The sequence below is a fragment of the Megalops cyprinoides genome, chromosome 7 (assembly GCF_013368585.1).
Source record: "Megalops cyprinoides isolate fMegCyp1 chromosome 7, fMegCyp1.pri, whole genome shotgun sequence".
Lineage (NCBI taxonomy): Eukaryota > Metazoa > Chordata > Actinopteri > Elopiformes > Megalopidae > Megalops > Megalops cyprinoides.
This window is the reverse complement of record NC_050589.1, coordinates 37063805-37091455: the sequence shown is the minus strand read 5'-3', so window position 1 is coordinate 37091455 and position 27651 is coordinate 37063805. Positions and strand designations below refer to the sequence as shown.

At 40.8% G+C, this 27651-nt stretch overlaps 1 protein-coding gene across 1 annotated transcript in view; it reads left to right on the top strand.

The window, feature by feature from the left end:
* Positions 1-27430, top strand: part of b4galnt1a (beta-1,4-N-acetyl-galactosaminyl transferase 1a) — a 32720-nt gene extending 5290 nt beyond the window's left edge. The window contains exons 2-11 of the mRNA XM_036533274.1: positions 1449-1673; positions 3357-3533; positions 4302-4408; positions 4562-4599; positions 4973-5153; positions 5713-5805; positions 6231-6418; positions 6712-6852; positions 26562-26799; positions 27197-27430. Coding sequence (XP_036389167.1) covers positions 1456-1673; positions 3357-3533; positions 4302-4408; positions 4562-4599; positions 4973-5153; positions 5713-5805; positions 6231-6418; positions 6712-6852; positions 26562-26799; positions 27197-27411 — 1596 coding nt within the window. The 5' untranslated portion in view covers positions 1449-1455 and the 3' untranslated portion in view covers positions 27412-27430. The remainder of the gene's footprint in view (positions 1-1448; positions 1674-3356; positions 3534-4301; positions 4409-4561; positions 4600-4972; positions 5154-5712; positions 5806-6230; positions 6419-6711; positions 6853-26561; positions 26800-27196) is intronic.
* The last annotated feature ends 221 nt before the right edge of the window (positions 27431-27651 follow it).

The window sequence follows — 27651 nt, the reverse complement described above, 5'->3', positions numbered from 1 at the left end:
AGTTTAGCTTGTGATGACTTGAGTTAATTATATTGAGAGCATGTGTTTGCTGAATGAACATATAGCGCAATGAATGATTTATTTATGCCACTTTTGTGTAAGGTTTGCAGAAAGAGTTTTGAATATTGAAACGTGTGGAAACAGGTGAATAGTGTTTAAGCGTGTATCTGTCAGCACTGCGGCCCCCTAGCTTGTTTTGGTGTTCTCCCGGTCTGTCAATGTGGTCCATGTGCTTTTGCTTACTGTTTTCCTTGTGTTCCAGCCCTGCCCCGCTCTCCACCCTGTGCCCGCCCACCTGATTTCCTGATCGCCTCCAGCTGCCTGCCTGCCCACCTGCATCCCATCTCCTCGTCAGCCCCAGCCCTTTTTATTCCCTGCTTGTCTCTGTCTGGTTGCCAGTTTGCCTTGGTTTTTGGCTGTCTTGTACTTGCATGTTTCTTCGCTGTTGGTGCTTTCAGTACTGAATCCTGCCTGACTTCTGACCCTGACCCTGACCCTGTCTCTGCCTGCCGCCCTGCCTTGATTGCCTGATCTGCCTGCCTACCCGGTTTGACCCAGCCTGTTTCTGTTTTTGATTCCTGCTCTGCCTTCGGACTGCCTGCCTGGTTTTGACCCTGCCTGTTCTGCCATGACACTCTTGTCCTACGATTCAAATAAACCGCTTAGAACCTGAGCACTTATGGTCTGTGTCTGAGTCCATGCCTGAGCCTTGACAGTATCTTTTGAGAAGTGAGGCAAGGCTATAGGTTTTCTTGCTGAGGGAACCGGTTATAGTTTTTCCAACTTGCTAACACCACTATAACAGCTTAAAATGGAGTAGACCCCATTGCAAGGGAACTATTAGTCATTGTTGAGGAAATTGAGAATATTGAAATTCAGTGCATCAGGGTTGGGGTCTGTTCAAACTGGAAATAGAAATTGTTGCTTCATTTAAATTTAACTGAATTTAAAATTTGAATTAAATGAGAGGATTTAGAATTTAAATTGGAATGAGAGGAAATGGAATTCAATTTCATGAAATTCCACTTGTTACAATATGTTAATGTTACAATTTGGTCGTTCATCTATAAAACAAATTCAAAATTTAGGGTTGTGGCAGCCATGTTCCTCATATCACTTTGAATATGGAGCATATTACCATGCTTATTTGGCAAAAATGTGCAAAACTGATCTGAAAAACATCTACCACATTTCATGACTCTACATTATATTGGTGAATATGAAGACATTTTTTAAAACTGGCAGCTATATATGTAGCCCTTCACTCTTGTGAGTATATGTCCATAGCACCCTACAATCCTGCCAGATTTTGTGACAAAACAATAGGGTTCCAGCACCTTTTGTGGTTGGCCCCCTAAAAGTCACTGACAGTGTTTGGCCCTATTATGACAAACGGAGCCTGGTTTGCCTTGTAATTCCAGTATTGTCCCTGTGCCTCTGTATGCCAGCAACCAAATGATGCGCCCATTGCAGAAGATGATGTTTCTGGTGATTGTGGTCTTAGTGGGTCTATTTGGCATAGTCCACTACACTCGATGGCCTGGGGCTCACACCATTGTAGATGTGCGGCTGAAACCAAGAAACAAAATGGAGAAGCTGCTGCAGGAGAGGCTCCAACACTGGGAACACAAATTCAATGCCATCCCTTACCGACCTAAGGAGAGCATGGCTGGGTGAGTGCTGTGCATCAAAACCCAGCTGAGGAGAGGACCACCTAATTACTAAACACATAAACAAAATGGGTAAAGGGTTTTTTGGACAGTGGGTGCCTTGCCGGTTTAATGAGTTTTGGGGGGTGTTTCAGAAAGTGGGTTTAGTGAAAACTCGTTGTTAGTTGACTCAGAGTTGAAGGAAACTCTTGCTTTTCGGTTTTACAAAGCCAGTTCTGCGTAACTCGGAGTCAGTTACTCTGGCAACATACTCCGTGAAGCTAGCCTGCTCGCTGGCAGGTTTTCTTCAACTAACCCTGAGTTTCCCCTCCTCTCTACCTGAAGCCTGCAGACTGAAGGAGGTGTCAGATATGGTGTGTCTTTTTCTTGAAGAGCCAGTTGATATTGAAGCACAAATACTCCGCAGAAATCTCCGTCAGGAGAGGGTGAGCTACGACGGAGTATTAGGGCCACATTGAGGAAAAAAAATTTGAGATTTCAAGAAAAAAGTCATAATATTACGAGAATAAAGTGGTAATATTACGAGAAAGAAGTCATAATTATGAGGGGCCGTTTAGGAAATATTTCAGACCTTTGTTACACATACACATATGAAACACATACGCATTCACATGTGAAACTTTCACACACGCATCCACACTACTGAAAACTCACACACATATATGTGAAACGCTCATAGACATGTATATAGACTCGCATATATGCTTCAGCATGAAACTTTAACTGTGTGAAAAAAAGATTTTTTTCTCGTAATATTACGACTTTATTCTCAAAATCTCAGAATTTTTTTTCCTGAATAATGTGCCCCTAATACTCCGTCGTGTGTGTGTGTGTGTGTATATATATATACATATATATATATATATATATACACACACACACATATACACACACACACATTTTGAAATAAGTGGAACACTCGGGATAAAACTTTTCTTTTTTTCCAATTAATACCCATGCATTGACTCGGTCAGTTATTTTCTGTTGCTACTATACTATATACTATGCTATATATACTCATATTCTGTATATGCATTCATTAATATTCCTAACTCCACTGGGGAGAAGCAGGAGGATCGAGCCCTTTGTTCTCCTGTTCCCATGATGAATCATGTTATCTGCATTCCATTGATGAGCGCTTTTTATCTCCTCGTGCACGTGCTTTACTCAGGGTTAACTCAGAGTTGATTGAACTAAATGTTATCACCTGTTCTGAAACCGAAAACTCTGAGTTTGACAGCCCAGGATTAGTCAACCCAGAGTTCAGGTTTGAACTCAGAGTTTCTTAAACCAAACCTGCTTTCTGAAATACCCCCCTGATGGACTAGTCCAGTGTTTCTCAACCCTCTCCTGGAGGGCCCCCTGCCCTGCATGTTTTAGATCTCTCCCTGCTCCAACACAGCTGATTCAAATGATCAGCTCGTTATGAACTCCTGAAGCTGCTTAATAACAAACTGATCATTTGAATCAGCTGCAGAAACACTGGACTAGTCAGTGATTGTCTAGTCACTACTGATTATTACAGATGGATTCTGATGATGCTGGGATTTCAGTTCTTAGAATCACAGGTCAGGAAGCGTACCATTCTAAAACACTTGTGTGCCTTTGTGCTACATAGGATGCTTAATGCTTGTTTTTCCCATTTGTTTATCTGTCCTTTTCGCCATACCATTTCACCTGTTTCAGAGTGCTGGTGCACAACAGCTGTGTGTGTGAAGGTGAGCCAAAGCATATAAACCTGCCCTTCATGAATCTACTGTTCCCGAGAGTGTCTGCCCAGTCTCTACATACGGCCTTCAATGCTGCAGAGCTGCCAGAGATTAAGCATCGCAGAGCGCAGGAGTATCGCAACTTCCAGATCAGGTGAATTTCAGATCACACTGAATACTGTTTTGAAATTATTTTTAATGATCACGTTAACTCAGTGGAAAATTACTGTAGCATGACACTGGCCTGAGCTGGCTCGGAAGCAGGAAATAAAGTTTTCCGGCTATTCTACTGAGAGGAACAATGCAATGACAAAAATAGAATACACTTTAGCTTGCCAATGAGCGTAAACAAAAAGAGCAAATTAACAGAACATGTTGGATGTATTTTGCACAGGTTGCTTACAGCTGTCTGATGAAGTACCAAGTCTGTTCTATGTAATTTACTGATATGTGAGATCTTGACTTTTGATGCCCTTTATTGAACAATCAAGTCTATCTCTCTGTCTCTCTCTCACTTTCCTTGTTCTGTTTCCTGTTCTCTGTCTTGTCAGTGTGGACACATTAGATTTAATAGCCAATGTGCCTTGACAAATTCAGTGCAGATTCAAGAAGATTCTTTTTATCCATCATGGAAGGGTCAAATGCTCCTTAATTTTCTCCACAGACGTATCACAACTACATTGAACTTAGAACAAGTTTACCTCTGAGGTTAATAAAATGTTATCCCTTTTATTACACACAGTAGATAAAAAAATGCCTGCAGTCAAAGATCAACTAGGCCTACAGCTGAATTCTGCCAGACCCTTATGTCTATGATGTTTATCCGGTGTAATAATAATGGCTGCAATTAACATCATGGGTAAGCAGTTTGCACTTTTTACTCCTTCATGGGTTACCAAGCTCTCTTTCCCCTGTTCCCCAGGTCCAAGACTCCAGCAGATTTACTCATCATTGCAGAAGCCAACAGCCCCTTGCAGTACCCCGTACAGGGTGTGGAGGTGCGACCCCTCCAGACAATTCTAATCCCAGGTAGACCAAAACAGTAAATGTGTGTGTGTACGTGTACGTGCATGTATGTTTGTATGTATGACTGGTTGTGCTGGGTGTATGTGTGAGTGATTTTGTGTGTGTATGTGTGTGGGAGACAGATGAGCAATTGACTCCTGTGATGTCTGTGTATAGGGCTAGGACTACAAGAAGCACCAAGAAAACTTCACCTAGTAAGTCAGCCATTTTTGAAATACATAATTGTTTACAGATTCTTTGTTTCTCACTCAATTCTTTATCTGTAAATTTTTTTTTAAATACATTCATTTCTTGCATTTTACATCAAGTGCTTTTCCAATGGGAGAATTTATGTGGCACCACACAAATATGTTGGTGTACGATCAGAGCCCCATGGAGATTTCAGTGAAATGCTTGGTCCCTGTGTGTTCTAACTGCATGTGGTCCATGTGGTTTCAGTAATAATTATTTCTTTATTACACTACTGACATCATGCAGGAAACGTGTGAAACATGAAACTTTTGTGGTCATTGAAAAAAGCTGTTGCAGTTAGAACAAACACTTTTAAAAGCCCTGTTTCTGGTGTAGGTGAACTTGACTGCCACAATGGGGACATTTGATGTGTCAGCAGAAGTAGAGGGGGTAAAGGTTACAAGTGAAGGGAGCATGCACATCACCTTGTCCAGCAGCCTCCTGCCCAACCTGAACCGACAGCTGCAGTTTGTCGCCTACACAAACACTCTGTTCCACCCCAATACAGCAGACACCGGTGAGCCTGAGCGAGTCACTGTCAGAAGCTCCTCAATGTTACAAACATTCCTCTCTCAGACCAGATCAACCCAAGATGTGCAAAATGAGAATACCTCTGCCAAATCCACAGTGGGTTTACCAGAATGTTCTATGTCATTTTTGACACGTATAAACGTATTCAGATACCACTGAAAGTTATTTTTTAATATATTCTCATGATCACACCATTGCACATGAGTTGACAGTTGCATAGCATTGGCAGTTTGAAATGAGAAGCTTCATTTAAGTAGTAAGTAAGAAAAGTTGCCTGCATAGCATTTATAACACTAATTATTTACATTGATCCAACTTAAAACTGAACATTATGTTTGGGGTAAGACTGGCTGAAGCAGCACAATCCAGTATGTTTGTATAATTTTCTTCTGAAATTTATCAGTGTGGTTCATGTTAGCATAGGATTTAGTGTAATCTTATGAGAAATTACGTTGGAGCAATCATATTCTTAACCTGATGTAACCCCATTACTTGTATTTGCAGTTGGGATGAAGTGCCAAAATCTGTCTCCTTGATGTTTACAGTTAGCTTTGAAACAGATGGGCATCAGTCCATTTTCATGATCAGGATCCGACATGGGGTCACACCAAGACTGTATAACCCAGGTTCCAAAGGAGGTATGTGTCTGCTGTCAATATTCATTAAGTACTATAATTAAGTCAAACAAAATCAAATTCATTTTTTATTGTGCATTTTTACTATTTAGATTTTCACAAAGTGCTGTTCAAGAGGGAATTTAAAAAAAAACTGAAAAAACCCAGGCCAGTTGTAAAAAAAAAAAAAAAACTGGAAATGACAGTGGAGAGACTCCTGGAATGTAATGGAAATGCAAAAACATGAAAGGCATCAGTTAACCTCAGCAGTTCCTTTCTATGGCCAGCTATGGGGATCTGCCATCTGACAGCAGACAGTGCAGCGATGGTCCAATAATCATTCTTTGATCAGCAAGTGGCAGCGCTGCAGGAACAATCTGGCACTTTGGAGTGGGAGGGGAAGTCATTATATATGTATACTGTAAATACACTCTGTGCTTCTTTCCTAGACTACAACATCAGTGCCTTAGTCACTATAGCGACCAAGACATTCATGCGCTATGACAAACTCCAGGGTTTGATTGATAGCATACGTCGCTACTACCCCACAGTCACCATAATAATTGCAGACGACAGTGAGCACCCGAAGCCTGTGACCGGCCCCTACATAGAGCATTACATCATGCCTTTCGGAAAGGTGAGAACTCTCACAATGAGCACTATTCCGTTGACTCAACAGTGATGTAGTCTCTGATTTTGAGGCTTTTTAGGGAGGATTTCAATTTACCCATTGTGGTGCTTTTTCCTGTTTTCATGCAGCATTTTTCCATTATTGTGGAAATAAATAAATGAGTTAAGGGTGAGGGAACGAATTAATTGTAAATTCATTATTCAAAGGCGAAGACAAAGTGTCCTTGCCACTGAGATGACATAACACCTACACATAAAGGCTGTTAAAAAGTCCACACTTTGTGTTTCTCTCCCCTTAAGGGCTGGTTTGCAGGACGGAATCTCGCTGTTTCTCAGGTGTCCACCAAGTATGTGCTGTGGGTGGATGATGATTTCATCTTCACAGCAAAAACCAAAGTGGAGAAGATGGTGGATGTGCTAGAGAGGACCACTCTGGACCTGGTGAGTTAGGGGTTGGAGTTGGCTCATTGTATCAGAGCCTATCACAAATGCTGTGGTATGATAGTCCTACTGGAAAGGAGGGCAAGCTATTGCAGGGCCCTAACCTCTCATCCATCTCTTTTGTTGCAAGGGCAACAGGGACTGTTTTTGTGAACAATTTCTAATAGGTTTTTTCACAAATAGGGTTTGAATACACTTTGCATGACAGCAACATACAATATATTTATAGATATTCATAACACAACATACACACAGACACTTAACACACATGCAGGCATACATACCTCACAAATGTGAAAACTCCAGCCACTCTCTGATAATCTCGATGATTTTTGTGTATGACATATATACTGTACATGACATATTTGTTTTGGAGCTCCATGTAATGTTGAAGAACTTCCAAAGCTTTCTGCAGTTGGAAGATACAATCAGGTGAGAATATGTTTTAGAGCAAAAACATACCTGTAAAACTGCTTTCTTTGCTGCTATGAGCATTACTTGTTGATTCTTAGATAGGAATTATACATTACAAATATTGGAATCATTCAAAAGACAAGGATGAGGATAGACTTGAAGTTCCAGTAACATAAGACAGTATTGGAAACATTTTTGTGCAGAAGTTTAAATGATCAGGTATTCCCAAAAATTCACTGAAAATCAATACAGATTGCATAGTCTCATTTTATGTGCCTCAGCAGTGAAAGCTATCTGCAAATTCTTAATGACTGATTCACTAAAATAATTACAAATCAGACAGTCATGCATTCACCTGCCCAAATCTTCAGCACTGTAGAAGTACAAATAGTGATGATTCATGTTTCTTTCAGTGATAGCAAGATGTCCTGGTCCCGAGGCAGCACAATATCCCCATACCATCACACTGCCTCTGCCATGTTTTACTGTAGGAATGCTGTATTCGCCTTACACCATACATAGGAAGACTTGCACCCTCCCAAAAGTTCCACTTTTGACTCATCTGTCCATAGACTGTTATCCCAGAATTCTTGGGGATCATCCAGGTGCTTTTTAGCAAATGTGCAACAAGCTTTGATGTTTTTCTTGGTGAGCAGTGGTTTGTGCCTTACTACTCTTCCATAAAGCCCATTTTTGCATAGTCTCTTTTTGCTATTGTTGAGCCATGAACACTGACCTTAGCTGAGGCTAGAGAGGCCTGCAGTTTTGTTTTTCTGGGATCTTTTGAGACTTCCTGGATGTGCCGCTTGTGCCCTTGGAGAAATTTTGGCAGGTTGGCCACTCCTGGGGATATTCACCACTACTCCAAGTCTTCTCCATTTGGAGATAATGCCTCATAATGCCTTTGGTGGTGTCCAAGAACCTTAAAAATGGTCTTGTAACCCTTTCCAGACTGATACATCTCAACAACCTTTTTTCTCAGCTGTTCTGAATTTCCTTTGAATGTGGCATTGTATACCTGTAGGAGCTCTGTGGTGACTACTTCTGTCTGATGGTAAGGTTCAATATATATGCTGTTTAAACTCAACAGGGCTGGTTGCAATAAAGCCTGGCTGTGTTCAGTCACCTGAATCTAGTTATCAACTAAAATTTTGTTGATTTCTTTGTTTCAAAACATAGGGCATAATTACTTTCTCACAGGGGAAATTGGTGACTTTTTCTATTAAATGAATGAAATAATTTTTCAAGCCTATGCTTTGTGTTTTCTCAGGGTTCCCTCATCTAATATTAAATTTTATTTGATTATATAAAACCATTCAGTGAGAGAATAAATAAAAGAGGAAATCAGGAAGGGGGGAATACTTTTTCATGCCACTATATGTGTGGGAGAGAAAGTTAGTTGGAGCATTGCTCTTCTGAGCTTTTAATATTTTGCTATTTATATCTGCTAGGCTAACCTACTACTTTTTCTGCCTATGGTATGCAAATTTAATTTACATCTTAAAATGAATGGATATACAAGTTACATCTCCTAATGAAAGACAAACTCTTGAAAGGCAACTCTTGAACCCACTAGTTGTGGTTGAGCTAAGCAAGAGATGAGTTATTGATCATTGACATACCTTGTGGAGATGTAGCCTCTATCATAGATGTTTTGGTCACGAACTGATGATAGTTGAGTACAAAACAGTGTATTGGAACAACAGATGGGTGCAACACAATGTGATGGGGGGGGGGGAACAATGTCATTCTCACAAAATTCTGTGATTACAGTGTTTATCATGTCTTTAACAAGAGCACATGCCACTCAAGTCAGCTATGCATCTCAAATGCATTGTTGTTACTCTCCAAAATATGAATAGCTCAGACCTCTTCATGCTGTATGTTCAACTGCCACCATTTGTCGACAAAACTCCAAGCACTATCGGTGTAGACGAGGGTCCACTTAAACAAGAACATGGGGCATTGAAAATTGAAAATCTTTGAGTGGCAGGCTCAATATTGTTTTTAATCACCTCAGTTATTTCAGTTATTGATTGACTTCTTGGTCTGTACCGACTAACGACAAGGGAGCAGAATACCCTTGATCAAAACACACTTACATTGTTGGTGCTGTCTCTCCTTGATGCAGTTATATGGTGCACACTGTACCAGTGTTAATTTTGGCAGCTGATTTTGATTTAGTTTTAGTCTTTTGACTAAAATGCATATTAGTTTTTGTCACATTTTAGTCTTTTAAATTATTATTAGTTTTAGTCAACAAAAACTACAGAAGATTTAGTCTAATTTTAGGCAAATGCATTTTTGTCACATTTTAGTCAATTTGTATTTTTTATTAAATCATTACAGTGACCTTTCATCAAGGACATAGATGTTCTTAAGACAGCTACATTCCTTAGGTTTTCTTCTCAGGGCCAGGGACTTCTAGCTGTAGCTGTTTGTTAAATAAATCTGACATTTATTTAATTTAAAAATATTCTTTTGCGCTTGGTTGTTTATCATTGCAGTGCAAATGAAAAAAAAAACTGCAATGAAGTACAGTATACTCAGCGCATATAACCTACCCACAATGTAAGACAAAGTCAGTGCAAATATAGTATAATTAAGTCACTTATATGTTTGGAATTGTAGTGCAAATGACCGTCAGGACATACTATATTGCTGGACAAATTAGGGACACGAGACTTAATGATAAGGGCATTGTCACTGTGCATCTGCAACATAGCATTAGCAGTAGTCTCAACCCAGAACTGAGTCGAGCAAAACCTCAGGAAGGCTATTATCAGAGCAGTGCTTCTCGCTTGTGGTTACCACATTCACACTAGGATTAGCATGAGTGGGAGTGGACACAGTAATAAAACCTAACTAGCATAATATTTACATGGTACATGAAAAAAATCGAAGATTATAATAATGGTTTTGAATTTACAATATCTCTACAACACAAGCATAATAGGACACTGTACACTAGCTGACCTGTAAACAAACAGAGCCAACAATCACTATTGTGGTGGTAAGCTAACCTAAACACTAACAAGTAACACATATTGGCCACCGTTTCATTTGCAATAGTGTTCCTAACGACAAAGTGAAAAACGACAATATTTCCACTGACTTTGTCTTACAGTGTAGGACCTAGCTCAGAACAACGCTAGCATTGCTGGATATCCTAGTTATAAGCTTGCTAACTTGCCAATACCGAATGGCAAGAGTGAGAGTGAGCACTGTTTGTATCTATGCTAGAAGTAAGAGGCAGTCCAAATTAAGGAGTAGTCCAGCTAGCTAGATAATAAAAGGAACATTGACTTAGTAGGTTGTTCGTGTAATGTTAACATTCATCCATTCATCCAACTTGCCTATCGATATGCACAATTAACAAGTCGAGTGAACAAGAAAAGATAGCCGTCTGCTTTTAGCTAACAGTCGAGCTTTTAAGTTGATTTTGACAGCTATAGAACTTACCCTATCATATATTTCTGGTTGGTGCACCTTCAAATGCCTCAATGTATGTACTGTTTTTCCCACCAATTTTGTACCTGCGTTGTGTTTTTTTTGTCAATAACACTAGTGATATAGATACAAGTTCTCCATAAATCAGCTCTTTTTTTCTTCCAAGTTGTTCCATTGGTGGGGCAGCAAGACCTGGATCTGTATATCAACCAATCATAAACATGCAGTACATGGTTATGCATATTTTGTTAAGTGAGTGCCTGCACATAATTTGATTAAAAAAATATATATATATATATATATACAGGTCCTTCTCAAAAAATTAGCATATTGTGATAAAGTTCACTATTTTCCATAATGTAATGATAAAAATTAAACTTTCATATATTTTAGATTCATTGCATACCAACTGAAATATTTCAGGTGTTTTATTGTTTTAATACTGATGATTTTGGCATACAGCTCATGAAAACCCAAAATTCCTATCTCAGAAAATTAGCATATCATGAAAAGGTACTCTAAACACGCTATTAACCTAATCATCTCAATCAACGAATTAACTCTAAACACCTGCAAAAGATTCCTGAGGCTTTTAAAGACTCCCAGCCTGATTCATTACTCAAAACCGCAATCATGGGTAAGACTGCCGACCTGACTGCTGTCCAGAAGGCCATCATTGACACCCTCAAGCAAGAGGGTAAGACACAGAAAGAAATCTCTGATCGAATAGGCTGTTCCCAGAGTGCTGTATCAAGGCACCTCAGTGGGACGTCTGTGGGAAGGAAAAAGTGTGGCAGAAAACGCTGCACAACCAGAAGAGGTGACCGGACCCTGAGGAAGATTGTGGAGAAGGGCCGATTCCAGACCTTGGGGGAGCTGTGGAAGCAGTGGACTGAGTCTGGAGTAGAAACATCCAGAGCCACCGTGCACAGGCGTGTGCAGGAAATGGGCTACAGGTGCCGCATTCCCCAGGTCAAGCCACTTTTGAACCAGAAACAGCGGCAGAAGCGCCTGACCTGGGCTACAGAGAAGCAGCACTGGACTGTTGCTCAGTGGTCCAAAGTACTTTTTTCGGATGAAAGCAAATTTTGCATGTCATTCGTAAATCAAGGTGCCAGAGTCTGGAGGAAGACTGGTGAGAAGGAAATGCCAAAATGCCTGAAGTCCAGTGTCAAGTACCCACAGTCAGTGATGCTCTGGGGTGCCATGTCAGCTGCTGGTGTTGGTCCACTGTGTTTTATCAAGGGCAGGGTCAATGCAGCTAGTTATCAGGAGATTTTGGAGCACTTCATGCTTCCATCTGCTGAAAAGCTTTATGGAGATGAAGATTTCATTTTTCAGCACGACCTGGCACCTGCTCACAGTGCCAAAACCACTGGTAAATGGTTTACTGACCATGGTATTACTGTGCTCAACTGGCCTGCCAACTCTCCTGACCTGAACCCCATCGAGAATTTGTGGGATATTGTGAAGAGGAAGTTGAGAGACACCAGACCCAACACTGTGGATGAGCTTAAGGCCGCTATCGAAGCATCCTGGGCCTCCATAACACCTCAGCAGTGCCACCGGCTGATTGCCTCCATGCCACGCCGCATTGAAGCAGTCATTTCTGCAAAAGGATTCCCGACCAAGTATTGAGTGCATAACTGAACATAATTATTTGAAGGTTGACTTTTTTTGTATTAAAAACACTTTTTTTTTATTGGTCGGATGACATGCTAATTTTTTGAGATAGGGATTTTTGGTTTTTCTTTACTTTTTTGCCAAAATCATCAATATTAAAACAATAAAAGGCTTGAACTACTTCAGTTGTGTGTAATGAATCTAAAATATATGAAAGTCTAATGTTTATCATTACATAACAGAAAATAGTGAACTTTATCACAATATGCTAATTTTTTGAGAAGGACCTGTATATATGTGTATATATATATATATATATATATATATATATATATATATATATATATATATACACACATATGGTAGCTAAATTGCTTGTCCATTTGTCTGTCTCTGACATTATTGTTTCATTATTATTCCTCAACGAAAATTGTACTATATTTCATCAGTTTTTATTTCCAAAGGTCCATTTTTATTTCGTTAACGTCTCGTTTTTGTCAATAATATTAACATTACAAAGTATACCAAATGTGGTGGTGAAAACCATGAGAAACTTAATAACGCTAATGAAAACATAATGAACCATGTAATGTAACACGCACGCTACATAGCATAAAATAAGTCACATACGAAAAGGTTAACCACACTTTTCATACTTATTACACATTCTTGTGTATTGTCCCCACATACAAAGTAATTATAAAGATAACACAGAAAACTGTGGATAATACCAGAGATACTTTACATAGTGATCCTAGAACTCTCAAACCTTTCCATACCTCACACAAGTATTCTGCAACCTTAAGAAATGGTCTAAGACACCAGAGCACTCAAGGTGATACAGGCATGCATCTGCTCATACATTCATGCAATAAAATAACATACCAGTTATTTTCATCATTAGTTCAGCTGGTAACCAGTGGGTGATGACACAAGCAACACATTCAAAGAGTTTGTAATTTACATAGCTAGGGTAAAGAATCCTAATTTGTACAAGTCTGACATAATGCTACTTCACAAGTGTGAAATGGTCTAAAGTGCTATGAGAGAGGAGAGGAGTCTACAATTGGGGACCCAAGGTACAGTATGAAAACTTGGCTCAGCTATGGTAATGATATTTGCGTCCTCATTCAACTAGTGTCAGAGTTGAGAGGAGACAATACTAGGATGGGCATTCCCATAAGGAATGGATGGACAGTTGGCCTGAGAGGGTGGGATGGAGTGGTGTGGTGGGGGCATTCAACTGGATGGTCATCTGTAGGTAGGAAGGAGCTAGTCCTTTAGCTGCCCAGTAGGCAGGTAACAGTGTCTTGAATTAAAAGTGTTAGTGGAGGAATTGGAGGAATGGGGTCAAATGAAGGAATTTTGTGAGGTATAGCAGGTCTGGTAGCAGCATGTTGGATCAAATGAAGGGGTTTGGTATATCATGAGGGCAGACAGGTGAGGAGAGAGCTGTAGTAATGCAGCTGTAAGAGCACAAGGGCCTAGACCAGGAGCTGGGTTGAGGAGGTGATGAGAAATGGATGGGTTCTGCAAATGCTTGTAGAGGAAGAATCTGCTGGACCAGGTCAGAGCCCTGATACTCTCAGTGAAAACAAGCCTGCTGTCCAGAGTCACATTGAGATTCTCGGTGGTCTGGGAGGATGGGATTGTGGAGACGTTCAGAATGATGGATAGGTCTTGAAAACTTGGTGGCCTGGAAGAATTGTCGCTTGGTGGTGTCAAAAATGAGCTGCAAGTGATGGATGGTCATCCAACCCGAGATGTTGGCCAGACAATTCCATGATAGTAAAAGCTGAGTGTGATTAGCTTAACAGTGGTAAGATAAACAATGGAAAATGACAGCTTTTATTGATTCAGTATAGAAGAAAGACAATCTTCTTCAATCTAGAAGAAGGTTCAGACTTACCATTTATTTGTTTAGTTTTTATTTTATCACCTGTATTATTGGTGTTCTTCCTATTATTATTATTATTATCATTATCATTATTATTATTATCATTATCATTATCATTATCATCTTATATGTAATGGAGAGAACCATCTGCAAAATGTGCGCTGTTCCTAGGAGGGTTATCTTCTGTACTTCTTGGATGTTGATATTGCTTGGAATCCTATTGATAAAATTTTCCAAGGCTTTTTTTACAACTCCTAGAGCTCCTATAACCACTGGTATAATCTCTTTGGACATTCCCCACATTCTCTCAAGATCCTTGTACTTAGATAGCTTCTCAGTTAGCTTGACAGTTATGTTTCATTCTGATGGTACAGCGACATCAATCAATATACACTTTCTTTCACTGTTCATTTTGATAACAACATCTGGTCTGTTCACAATTATCTCTCGGTTAGTATGGATCGGCATATCTCAAAAGATTGTAATACCATTAGATTAAGTCACAGTATTGGGTTGGTGTTAATACCACTTATCTGTCGTTTAAATATTGTATTCGTTGCAGATCTTCCAGTGCAGATATGTGCAGATACAGACTTGCACAGCTGAGGGCACAGTGTGGAGCCCTGCAGGACCTCTGTAGTGAAGGAATATAGGAAATAGGAATAGGAATAGGAAACCAAGCCAAGTCACTTATGGTGCGTTTCCACCGAGCAGTACAGTACAGTTCGGTACAGTACGGTACGCAATTATTTGTGTTTCCATCATCAAAAGTTGTGAACCGTACCAAAATAAGCATACCGTACCATACTGGTTTTTGGTACCCTTCTGTTGGGGTACCAAGCACGGTGGTACGGTTTGTAGATGATGGAGCTACACCCACTTCCATCCGTTGATTAGTCGACAGAGAGTCATCACTTCCGTGCGACAACGTGAATACAAACACAAACGAAATAAGTTTGTCGTTGCTAAAGTGTTGGCGTTAGCTTTGTGCTCTGCTTGTAAAGTTACTGTCTCATTTGTCACTTGTGAAATAAGTATACAAAGCTCACGGGAAAGCCCACGATCAATGTACAACTTCAGACCAAGCCTATGTTGCTTGCTAGCCAGTACTAACACTGTTTGCAAGCTGACGCTAGCAAGAAATTCACTTAACTATCCACTCTGTGCTACTGTTTACTTTCTGTATTTATTTCGAATGGTGGTGTTGTAGGTAATTAACACGTGATTTTTTTTTTTTTGGTAACTTTTCCATTAAAGATCCTAGCTTCTCAGTTTCTGGAGCCGATGGCGATGAAATCCTTCATTGCTGTTTACTAGTTTATCAACCATCTCTGCTGTGTTGCGTTATTCATGCGCTTTTAAGATGTCATGCTACTTACCTAGCTGACGCAGCAATCGCCATCCAGCATACACCCCGCCGATTAAGTAGGGTACGGTTGGCAGTGGAGACACAAGCCGTACCAGGGTTTACCGTACCAAACCGTTACGTAATGAACCGAACTGTACTGTACTGCTTGGTGGAAACACACCATTTGTTCGAAGAGAGTGTAAGGTGGGAATGGGAGACGCCTGACAACATACGGACTGTGGCACACTAAAATAAGGGACTGTTGCTCAAATAAGCAGTCTTGGGCCATAAAAGACAAGGAATGTGTCCCCGCTCCTCCACACCAAGGAACTATACGACAGGATGGGTCACCAGGGGGTAGGGAGAGTCAGAGGGCACGGGATCTTGATGATCCCAAAACTCTCAGGGACGCTTCCTCCTGACCAGTAGTGAAATCCCAACCTGCAACTATCAACTATTATGTCTGTATATTCTGTTTGGTTCAAGGTACACATGTCTTGTTTGGTCTCATTTTGATCCATACAATGCGAGTAGCAAAGGGGTGATAGTTCTATAACAGTAGAGGGTCTCCTAACCCTTAGTCTAAAAAACCGCTCAGCAAGATGAAAGAGTGAACACCAATGCACATGCCCCAAATAACGGGACAAGAATAAACACCGGCACCAATCAAAAGCCAGATAAGGACAAAACCTAGTGGGGCTCTGTCCATGACCCCACCTCATGTGCTGACCAACTCCTTATGGTTTGGGTATATAAAGGGAAAGATTTCTTCACTCAGGGAGCCCGTCAGAACGGCCTCCTGCGCATTCAGCGTATAGCCATGTGACTCCATGTAGGGAGCCCGTCAGAACGGCCTCCTGCGCATTCAGCGTATAGCCATGTGACTCCGTGTAGGGAGCCCGTCAGAACGGCCTCCTGCGCATTAAGTGTATAGCCATGTGACTCCGTATAGGGAGCACCGTTAGCACGGACTCCTGCGCATCAAGCGTATAGCCACGTGACTCCGCATTGGTAAGCTGTGTATATTTGCCATCATTTGCACTCTGCCATACTGTTTACTGTAATGCGGGAATTTCTAATTGATTGGAATACTTTTAAATGGAACAGTTTGGACTAATAAAAATATTAGCCTTAACCTTTGTTTGTGATTTCTCATTTGGCCATTTCTAATGACGCACGTAGCAGGATTCGAGGTTTTTCCGTATGTTCTTGCCGTACCGCTCGAAACCCACTGATACTTACGCTCATAGTCAGTCTTAAGTATTGCACTATTCTGACGAGTCTGCAGTCCCTAGGTGGGCCGCCTAATGTATATTCTATAACTTAGAATATAATACGGCAGCGAGTTATATTAAATGTGCTGGTACGGTATCCTACATCGTGGACTATGTAGCCTGATCACCTACAAGCCAAAGCGAACTAAGAATTCCTGGGATGCTAAGTAGAATTGGGAATTGGGGAACTAAAACGCAGGTTGGAACAAAATGGAGTCAGATTTGGGATATTTGATAGGCAGATTTTAACATCACTACTTCCAAAGACGCAAACACACGCATCTGCCTTCAACAGCCACCACCTCCCTCATTGGTTGTGACTGGCTGTCCTACAAGAGCTATGATGGCCTGCCTACTGACAGAGTGTACATGCACGTTTGGCATAAATAGGAAGGAAGTGGGTGGTACACCCTGAGACGCATTGCATAGAGGGGAGTATTCAGTGAATTATGTTAGCAGGATTCCTTCTTGTTTGGAAAAGTTCAAAGCAGGGTGGGATTATGTGCTAATGGATCCTGCTGGAACTAATGGCATAAATAAGGGCATGTTTGAAGTCTGGCAGGATAAATTTGGAAATTGGGTCCAGCACAAAACTCAACCAATGCCACATGCTAGCCCAGGGAAGAATGTTCTTATCTGGAGATTTAATATGTGGCTCAAAACCGAAGAGAAATGTATGTCCTTGAGGCTCAAGGGCTGTTTTTGGACTAAGTGGGACCTGTACTGATAAAACAGGTTAGGGTAAATTGAAGTAGAAAAATGAATCCTCACAGAAGACTTTACAGAACATATGAAAAAGACAGGTACAATACAAATACAAATACAAATACATGACAATGTTTACATAGAAACAATGCAGTTCCTTTTTCTCATGTAAATACTCCTTAAGCGTGGAAATAATGCAATAACAATATGTTATTCTGAAAATTATAGACCATTTTAATCCCCATTATAGACCATTTTAATTTGCATCTCCTGTAAGGTTTTCTCCTGTAAGGTCCTATCATTAGGTTACAATTATAGCTGGAAAAAAACAGTATCACCAAATGAAATGATTTGCAAGAAGGGAGATCATTCTTAACCCATATCCTGACAATATCCTGACAGGAATTATGTCTCATAGTTACAGAGTTACAGTCAAAGCTTATAATAATAAGAACAGTGAGCTCAAATAACATTGGCTGGATAGTCTAATAGAGTTGTAAATGGAAATTAATTCAAAGTACAGTTTTTATCCTAAGCTTGTGATTATATCACCATCATGTGTTTATTTAGGAGAACTTCTTCTATTCCCTCATATCATTGCATTGCCCAGTTATTACATGAACTTGCTCCATCAGAACCTCTGAAAACTGCTGAAGTAATGTTAAATGCAAAAACATAATAGATCCCTGCTATTCTATAGTGAGCACAGATTTTGTCTCAACAAATACTTCACTTTTTATTCCAAACATTGGGTTCATGTTTTTATTTTTGCCAAATTTATTTTGAAAGGTTACTTAACATTAGATTATATAAGAAACATGAACACATGCGACCCTTGTGTCTTCTGACATAAAATTCATTATCTGTGAATATAGATATGAATTTGCTGTATTACAGTTTTTTTTATTGCCAGGACACATTTCTTGAAATTATGCTCCATTTCCCAAAACTCTAAACACAAATGCGTAACTGCTCAATCTTCACAAACTTCAAACTTCCATGTCAAAACCAAACTCTCCACTCAAAACCATGTAATCTTACTAAAAACCAAACCTAAACCAAACTTTGCCTTCAGATATCACACAAAAGCCATCAAATACACTACAAAATAGCCATTACACACTGATGAGATCAATTCAAAACACTACCGTAAAAACCTGTTACTGCAATGAATAATGGCGCTTATGGTTTTCCCCCAGAACAACCTCTTTACATGATGAATACAATATAAAGACACAACACGTATAAATTTTCAAAATTTTTAATTCCTCAATGTACTGTAGTAGAATAAACTGAAATTGAATGAAAAAGTAAATGTACTGTAAAAACATGCAACTGATAAAGAACATAGAATACAGTGAAATAATTTCCATGTATTTACCAATATAAGCCAATGAAAAAAAAAAAAACAGTTTGTACATAAAGAAAGCAATCACATTTATTCTGCCTCAGCATCCTGTCTCTGGTCTGGGTCAGGCTAGAGATTCTCATCAACATCACAGTCAATATTAGTCCTAGCCAGGCAGCTGGGGGGAAAACCCCTTGTATGCCTTATCCACCCCTGGCAAGTCTCAGCCGTAATACCTAAACAAGCCTCCTCCATGGTCTGGAGGAGATGAACACGGATGTAGGGGTCTTGGTCATAGACCTTCCACCACCATGCTGAAAAAACTCCTCTATGGGGTTTAGGAGTTTAGAGAATATGCAGTAAAAAGATGTTGCTGAATCTTGGGTTGCTCGTGAACCAGTCACGCGCTACAGCAGCCCAGTGGAAACTGACATTGTCCAAAATGACAACGTAGCATGGCTCCTGTGATTGTGCTGGCTCCCTCTGGCCTAGTCGGTATACATGATCTCGCAGACCATCGAGGAAAGCCAGCAGATGCATGGTGTTGTATGGACAAAGGGTGGCATGGCGGTGGAGGACCCCTCGGTGGCTGATGGCGGCACACATGGTCATTGTTACGCCCCAGCCTAGGGGAAACTGAGCATAACAGAAAGGGATTCCACACTCCCAAGGACAACCCGTGCCACAACGAATACGCACAAGTGCTTTACTTACAGAAGTGCGGTATTATTAGTGTCGGGGTGAGCATGGCCAAAAAAATAAACCAAATGATCTATTATGGACCACTAAATAACCTAATCAGAAAAGAAAACAAAAGAACATACATGTGGCTTACCTAGCTTCCTAGCGCAAAAACAGGAGAAAAAGAGTGCAAAAAAGAAAAGGCTTCTCACCCCTACAACTACCCAAACTGGTCTCTTGACTATTTACAATGGAAACATACAGCAATATATACAACAAAATCACAGAATGATATATGCCAGGACACAGAGAAGTATATCACACCATAGCATGCACGGTCGGGTTGGGAGCCAGGGGAAACAGCCGCCGGCATCGGATAGGCGTAGCTTTAAAATGGCACCAACAATCCCCAGACCAATCTCCAGCCGCCACCTGCAACTGGACGGACAGACAGACAGGACGGACAGCCCCACCCTCAAACGGAGGGGAGAGAAAAACAGAAGCACATAGGAAAAAGCACACAACGAAACACTTATGACTTAGGGTCATAACAGTCACATTCTCTCCTCGCAAAATAGGAGCATACAGTAACTCCAATTTAACTGGATGTGATATGGTATAGTAATACAATGCATTTCAGACATCATACAGTACAATAGAGCAAACAGCTACAGTACATGTATGTGCTGTAACAGCACAGAGTACAGCACTCCAAAGTTACACTAGAGAGCAGTATGTAAATTACCTACCTGTTTTCCTCTGTGAAGGTCCGGATTATAGAGGCTACTGTGAAGCGGCTCAGATTTGGCTACACTCTTTGCCCAGCTTCCCTCATTGACATCCCATGGACAAGGACATGGTCAACTAGAGTTGCACAAATCTCATCAGAAACTATTTGTCTGCTTGCTCTTGCCCTGCCTCTTCCACCTCCTCTTCCTCTTCCACCTCCTCTCCTGTGTCCTGTTCCTCTACCTTCAGGTCTTTGTGAATCCATTATTCCAAATCTACCTGGACTGACACCCTTGCCATTTTGACCTTGTAAATCGAAGATTCTTGGCTTGTACTTGTAGCTCTATCTCTTACCTTGTATTTGTGGCACATTTTTGCCTAGGTAGTATAGCGGTACTTTATTGTCCCAGTGATTGTATTCGATATGTATAACCTTAGATCAGATTAGCTCTGGTTTGCTACACACGACCTTGTGCTTCAGCACTATCTGCATTGTATGACCTGTACACATCTTGCCCTTGTGCCTGTTTGCCCACTATATGCACTTTTGTACGTCGCTTTGGATAAAAGCATCTGCTAAATGAATAAATGTAAATATAAATGTAAAACAAGTGAACTGACCCATGACCGTTTTATCTATATATCCTGAGGATTGCTGTATGAACAATTTTGACTCTTAGTGTTTCTAACCGGGAAATGTGTGTTAATTGGGTTCCAGCTGTGATGACTTGAATTAATGATATTGAATGCCAGTGCTTCCTTAAATGAGCACATGGTGCAGCCAGTGATATATGAAGGACTTTGTTTGTAGAGTTTTTCACAAAAAGTTCAACAAATCTGAATCGTGTGAAACAGGGGAATTGCAACGGCTCAGGCAAGGACTCGGACGCGGACCACGGGAGCTTCGGGTTCCAAACGGGTTTATTGAAATCGTCAGACAAAATCGCGATTCAAAAACAGGCAGAGTCGAGACCAGGAAGGCAATCTGAGAGCAAAACCAGAGTCAGGAACATGAGCAGGCAGGGCCAGGAACCAGGCAGGCAGGCAATCAGGCAATCGGGGCAAGGTGGCAGGCATGAACAAGGTCGAGGCACTGGCAGGGTCGATAACGGGAACTCGCAGGCAGAAAACCGGCGGGGACAAAACAGGCACGAAACACTGCAATGAACTAGCAATGGGACAGAGAGCAGGGAAGATATAGGGCTGGGCTGACAAGGTAATGGGAAGCAGGTGGGTAGGCAGGCAGGTGGAGACGATGAGGCAATGAGGTGGGCAGGGACAGGGCGGAGAGCGGAGCAAGGCTGGAACACAGGAGAGGCAGGGAAAAACAGTAAACACAAGCACATGGTCCAGAATGACAGAGGGGAAAAACATGAACACAACAACTAGGGGGCAGGAGTATTGACAGGAATAGTGTTTATAGTTTTGGGAAATGGTGTCATGGTTCGGGATGTTTAGTTAATAGGCCCAGCTATAGTGTGTAAGCAATCGAGAAAAACTGTAATGACATTTTGTTGTCTTCCATTAATATTTAAGGTTATCATTTCACATCTTATTCATAAATGTAAGCAGAAAAAAGCTGTCTCTGTTGTATCATGCTGTTTTGTCCCTGTTTAATCAGGCGTGTGAATAAATGTGGCAGATATTGGGCCATATGTATCAATCTTTGTGTACAACTTGCCATAGGAACATGCATATGCAGAATGCCACGGATCCCACATCCCTTTTGTGTACGGAGGTTTTTCAACAGAGTTATCAAACACTACATATGCCTAATTGTTTTCATAAATCTAAGCGTAAATCAAATCAGCATGAGATTATTATAGCATATTTAAGATCCCAGGTAAATCTGAGTGAAATGCAGAGATTGATGTTGAGGATCAATGGCAGGACGTAAGAAAAGAAATTATTCGAACACAGAGATAGAGGTGATGGTTGATGAGGTGGAGAGGAGAAAAAAATGTCCTTTTTGGGGGCCAGACTAGCGGCGTTTACAATCGACGGAAAAATGCGGAGTGATTCAAAGTGGTGACTGCTATCATCAGAGGTACGTACGGTGGAGGAGGTAAAGAAGAAGTGGTTGGATTTTAAAAGAGAGGCCAAAAAACAAATAAGCACCAGTGTGTCTGCACCCGGCACCACAAGGGGGCAAGAGGCTGCCTTGCCCCCTCAGTTGTATTTTCTGCCCCCTCCCCTTAAGTTTTATGTACCCTATAGAAAAATAGCACAAACAACAAAAATATTTGCTGGAAACGACACAGAAGTGAAGTTTCCGTCAAGGAGAGAGAGAGAGCAAGAAAGAGCAAGAGAGCTGCATGGAATGAGCAGAATGACAAACGATCTGGTCATCTTTGTTTTATTCTTACTTAATGACCCTGATGCTGTTGGATATTATTTTTATGTTATTATTTAAGCAGTCATCTCTCAGTGGTTAGAATTGTGCATAAATTCTATTATTTTGCATCTTGTAGACCTACGTTCCGATTGCTCCGATTACCTAAATTTTGCGAGGACACTCAGGTTTAATACTGGCTTCAGGGCCGGCCCAAGCCTTTATGGGGCCCTAAGCAGAATTCGCGCCGCCAATACTATTGACTGTTGTTAACATAATATTGCATTTTTGTATGATTACCATTGACATAATATAATTATGTCAAGTGATTAAAGAAATTAATCTAATTAATTAGGCCTACATGCTTTGTGATGAATTAATCTAATGAATCGCATATAGCAATATTTGTCGTGAGAAGCATTTAAAAATATTTCAGTTCAAATGGATTTTGGTAGATGACTGCATCAATGATAACAGACATTATAAACTTGAAAGGTCAACATCTCTTTTATTTTCCCATACACTCACTGTTCATATACAATAATGGCCATAACAATCAATAATATGACCTAATGAATTGAGGAAATAAAAAAATCAGAATTTTTTCAGCAAGAACAATGATGGAAATAAGTCCATGGGTTTCTCATTTTATCCTTGACATTGCAATGTTTGTCAACATGTCATAATTTAGAACTAAAATAAAATTAGTTAGGCAACATAGACCAACAGTAATATATGGTGGATATATATATATATAGTATATAATGTGGATACGTTATGATATAAAAGAATCTAGCTATCCTGCAGTTGGGTATGATAAACAATAACTAGTTAGCAAGCCTACCGTATATCTAACCCGTCCATGTATGCTACAAAGTAGCTTGCTAGCCTGTAGTGGGCTATGATTAAAAATGGCTTGCTTGCCTACCGTATGCCTACCGTATAGCTAACCTTTACGTGTATGATAAAAAGTAGCTGGCAAGCCTGCTGTCGGGTATGAAAGAAAGTAGGTAGCTAGCCTTTTTGTAAAGCAGGAAGCTAGCTAACTAACCTGCAGTCAGTTTATGTGTTGCTCGACAACACGTGTAAATGTAATACTGAAGGAACTATTTTTGTCAGCAACGATCAAGTAATCGTTTATCATTACTTGATAAACAGCCTTGTTTGTAGAACTGTTGTATTAAAGCAATATCACACTTGAGGTTGTGCTGTTATACTGAATATCAGCACGGCTGTGATTATCCTCAGCACTCGGCTTGCAGCCTTGTACCTACGACCGAATCACAGCCATGCTGATATTCAGTATAACAGCACAACCTTGATTATGATATTGCTTTAATACAACATCAGCCGCTTAGTTCACTCATGCATCGGGCCGGCCCTGACTGGCTTCACCACTGCTGTGAAATAAATGTATTATTTGATTTTGAGACAGTAGTTTTGTGTTGTTGTTATTTAGCCTTTCAGAGGTTATTGCATGGTTAAATAAATGAATTTCCTTAAACATACCACCAGAACAATTTTAGGTGGTGACCTGGCAATCTGCCCCAAATATTCCTATTTCATATTATGGCCATGATGCACAAACACATGGAAAAGGTAAGGTAGGGAATTGTTCGCATCTAGTCAAAATGCCACTATATTGCCACCCGCAGGATGAAAAAAAATGCAGAAATAGGCATAGCAGGATGAGGCCGGGTCCACACCGGTTGTGTCACATGTATGTGATGGCTACGTCGTTGAACTGCTGCGGCTCGCATGCGTGTGTTTGTCCACACCGCCAGCGTCACTGCTGCGGCACTGCTACTGCCAGCCCTATCTTTCTACATCGAGCTTGCATTGATAATGGCCATCAATAACAGAATGTTTGATTTAATTTCATTATAAATTTAAGACAAAGGTTAAGAAGCGTGTGCTCAATTGTAAAAAAAAAAAATTATAATAATAATAATAATAATAAAATCTACAGCAATCCCTCTTCACTTGGCCAGGCTCAGTTTAAAAGCCATTTCCATGGGGGGTTTCGGGGTTCTGTTCTACCGGTTTCCAGGGGTGGGCTTATTGATTATTTTATTATTTATCATTTTTACATTATAAAAACTATAAAAAACTATATAAACATTTGTCTTAAAACAGTTCTTTTCTATGTTCTCCATTAGTGTGTCAATAACAAGTATCATATTTTAGATTTCCAAACATTTCTTTAGTGAAATGTGCCACTAAGACTAAATAAAGTGGGAAACTAACATAAAACCTTCCAGACCATCCAAACCTTTTTTGTAGGCATGTACTCCAATGCATGATAAAACAACTATAGCAAACAACTAAACAAAACAGGTGGTATTCATTAGCAACATAAGCAGGTTTAACCACAATTATTAACTGAAACAGAAACACCTGTGTAGAGGGAATAAAACTGGGTGAGAATCAGCCATACTGAAAAGGTGGTTGCAGAACAGATTGCTAATCTTACACCATGACAAGGGTGAGCATAGAGACACAAGGTGGTCATCCTGCATCAGCAAGGTCTATCTATGCAGAAATTTTGAGGCAGACAGGTGTTTCCAGATGTGCTATCCAAGCTCTTCCGAAGAAGCACAAAGAAACAGGCAAGGTTGAGGACCAGAAACGCAGTGGTCGGCCAAGGAAACTTAGTTCAGCAGATGAAAGACACATCCAGTAGACATCCCTCTGCAATCGGAAGGTGTCAAGCAGTGCCATCAGCTCAGAGCTGGTAGCAACCACAGGGACCCTGGTACACCCATCTACAGTCCGGAGAAGTCTGGTCAGAAGTGGTCTCAAGGGAAGACTTGCAGCCAAAAAGCCGTTTCCTCAGACATGGAAACAAAGTCAAATGACTCAACTCATAATACGCGAAACCACAAGACCTGGGATGCAGCACAATGGCAGCAGGTGCTCTGGACCGATGAGTCCAAATTTGAAATATTTGGCTCTAGAAGAAGGCAGTTCGTTCATCGAAGGGCTGGTTAACGCTACAAGGATGAGTGTCTGCAGGCAACAGTAAAGCATGGTGGAGGTTCCTTGCAGGTTTGAGGCGGGGAGTTGGGGATTTGGTCAGTATTAGTGGCCTCTTCGAAGCTGAGAAATACCACTAGATTCTTATCCATCATGCAATACCATCAAGGAGGCGTCTGGTTGGTCCTAAATTCATTATGCAGCATGACAATGACCCCAAACATACAGCCAGAGTGATAAAAAACTATCTTCACCAAAAAGAGGAACAAGGAGTCCTGCAATAGATGGTGTGGCCCCCACAAAGCCCTGATCTCAACATCATCGAGTCAGTCTGGGATTAAATGAAGAGACAGAAAGAATTGAAACAGCCAAAATCCATAGAAGAACTGTGGCAACTTCTCCAAGATGCTTGGAAAAACCTACCTGCCGAGTACCTTACAAAACTGTGCACAAGTATACCGAAGCGAATCGGTGATGTTTTGCAAGCCAAGGGTGGTCATACCAAATATTGATTTAACTATTGATTTTTCTGTTTTGTGCACTTTGTATGTTGTTAATACATACATTAAAAACTATTCATTTTATTATTTTGAAAGCATTCTGATGACACAATCAAACCAAGGGAAAGTGTATGGTTGGCCACAGAAGTTGGCCTTATGATGTCTGTTGACTTGTTCCAGGCTCGTCAACCTGCAGCATTTCTGGAGCAGTAGAGATGAATGTGGTTATTATTCAATTAATTGGATGTATTATTAGGCTAACACTAACTGGAACTACCTTTAGGCTATTTATGCAGGTTCATTCAGGTGCCCATGTGCAGACACTCAGTAGTTTACTACTGTATTTAGAGAGAACAGCTGGAGGTGACCTTTAATGATGAGTCTGTCTGCCTTTGTGTGTGCATGCCTGTGTTTTTGCATGTGTGAGTGTAGGTGGGCGGAGCAGTGCAGGAGGTCACAGGTTATACTGCCACCTATCGGCAGACTATGATGAGGAAGGATGGTGGTGAGGAGGGCGACTGCCTGCACATTCGGAGGGGTTTCCACCACGCCCTCCAGGGCTTCCCAAACTGTGTTGTCTGCGATGGGGTCATCAACTTCTTCCTGGGCCGGACAGAGAAGGTTCGGCAGGTTGGCTTCGACCCTCGTCTGGCCCGGGTGGCGCACCTGGGTGAGTACACCTCTCAAAGTGTCCCCTGTGCTTCCAGACAAATTAAGAAATCCAGAGTTTGAAAAACATAGCATGGATGCAGAAAGAGTAGACCTGCAGCCTTCTGCAGTTTGATTTAAATTTAAAATGCATGGGGCAATAACAGATTGAAATTGAATCCCTGTGCCAAATCTCTTGAACCAATCTCCTGCCTCTGAACCAAGGCAAGCTGTTGGTTCAGTAAAGAGATATATATACATAAATATTAACCTTTTGATTAGAGCTCTAATTAATTGAAGTAGCAAATACATTGATGTACATATAGTTTTTGTGGAAAAATAATAAAGATCATAATAACGGCTGGGGTGGTTTAAAGCAGAAGCTCATTAGTTCTTCTTTTTCTCCCTCCCACCTACAGAGTTTTTTATTGATGGACTTGGCTCTCTTCATGTCGGTTCCTGCGATGATGTCATAGTGAGCCACGCCTCCAAGATTAAGCTCCCCTGGGGCCAATCAGATAGTGATCAGGCTTATGCCAAGTTCCGCTACCCCTCTACCTCCTCTGACTCCACCCGCTCTAACAATGGTCTCTTCTACTTCAAGAATCGATTCCAGTGCTTAACTTCAAATTGAATACTCCTATACTACCCCTCCTTCTTTCTCTCTTCTCTCTACCTGAGTTGCCAAAGAAGCACTGACAAGTTGAATCTTATGGCTCAAACAAATGCTAAACAAAAAGTCTATGCTCTGCAATAGGATAGAGGGTAATATCTCCAATTTGGTTTGCTTGCAAAGAGGAGCCAGCCATATGTTATCCCTATACAGAATGAACACCTGGCAGCAGTAAGCGGTAAAGCCAGCTGATGCAAATCT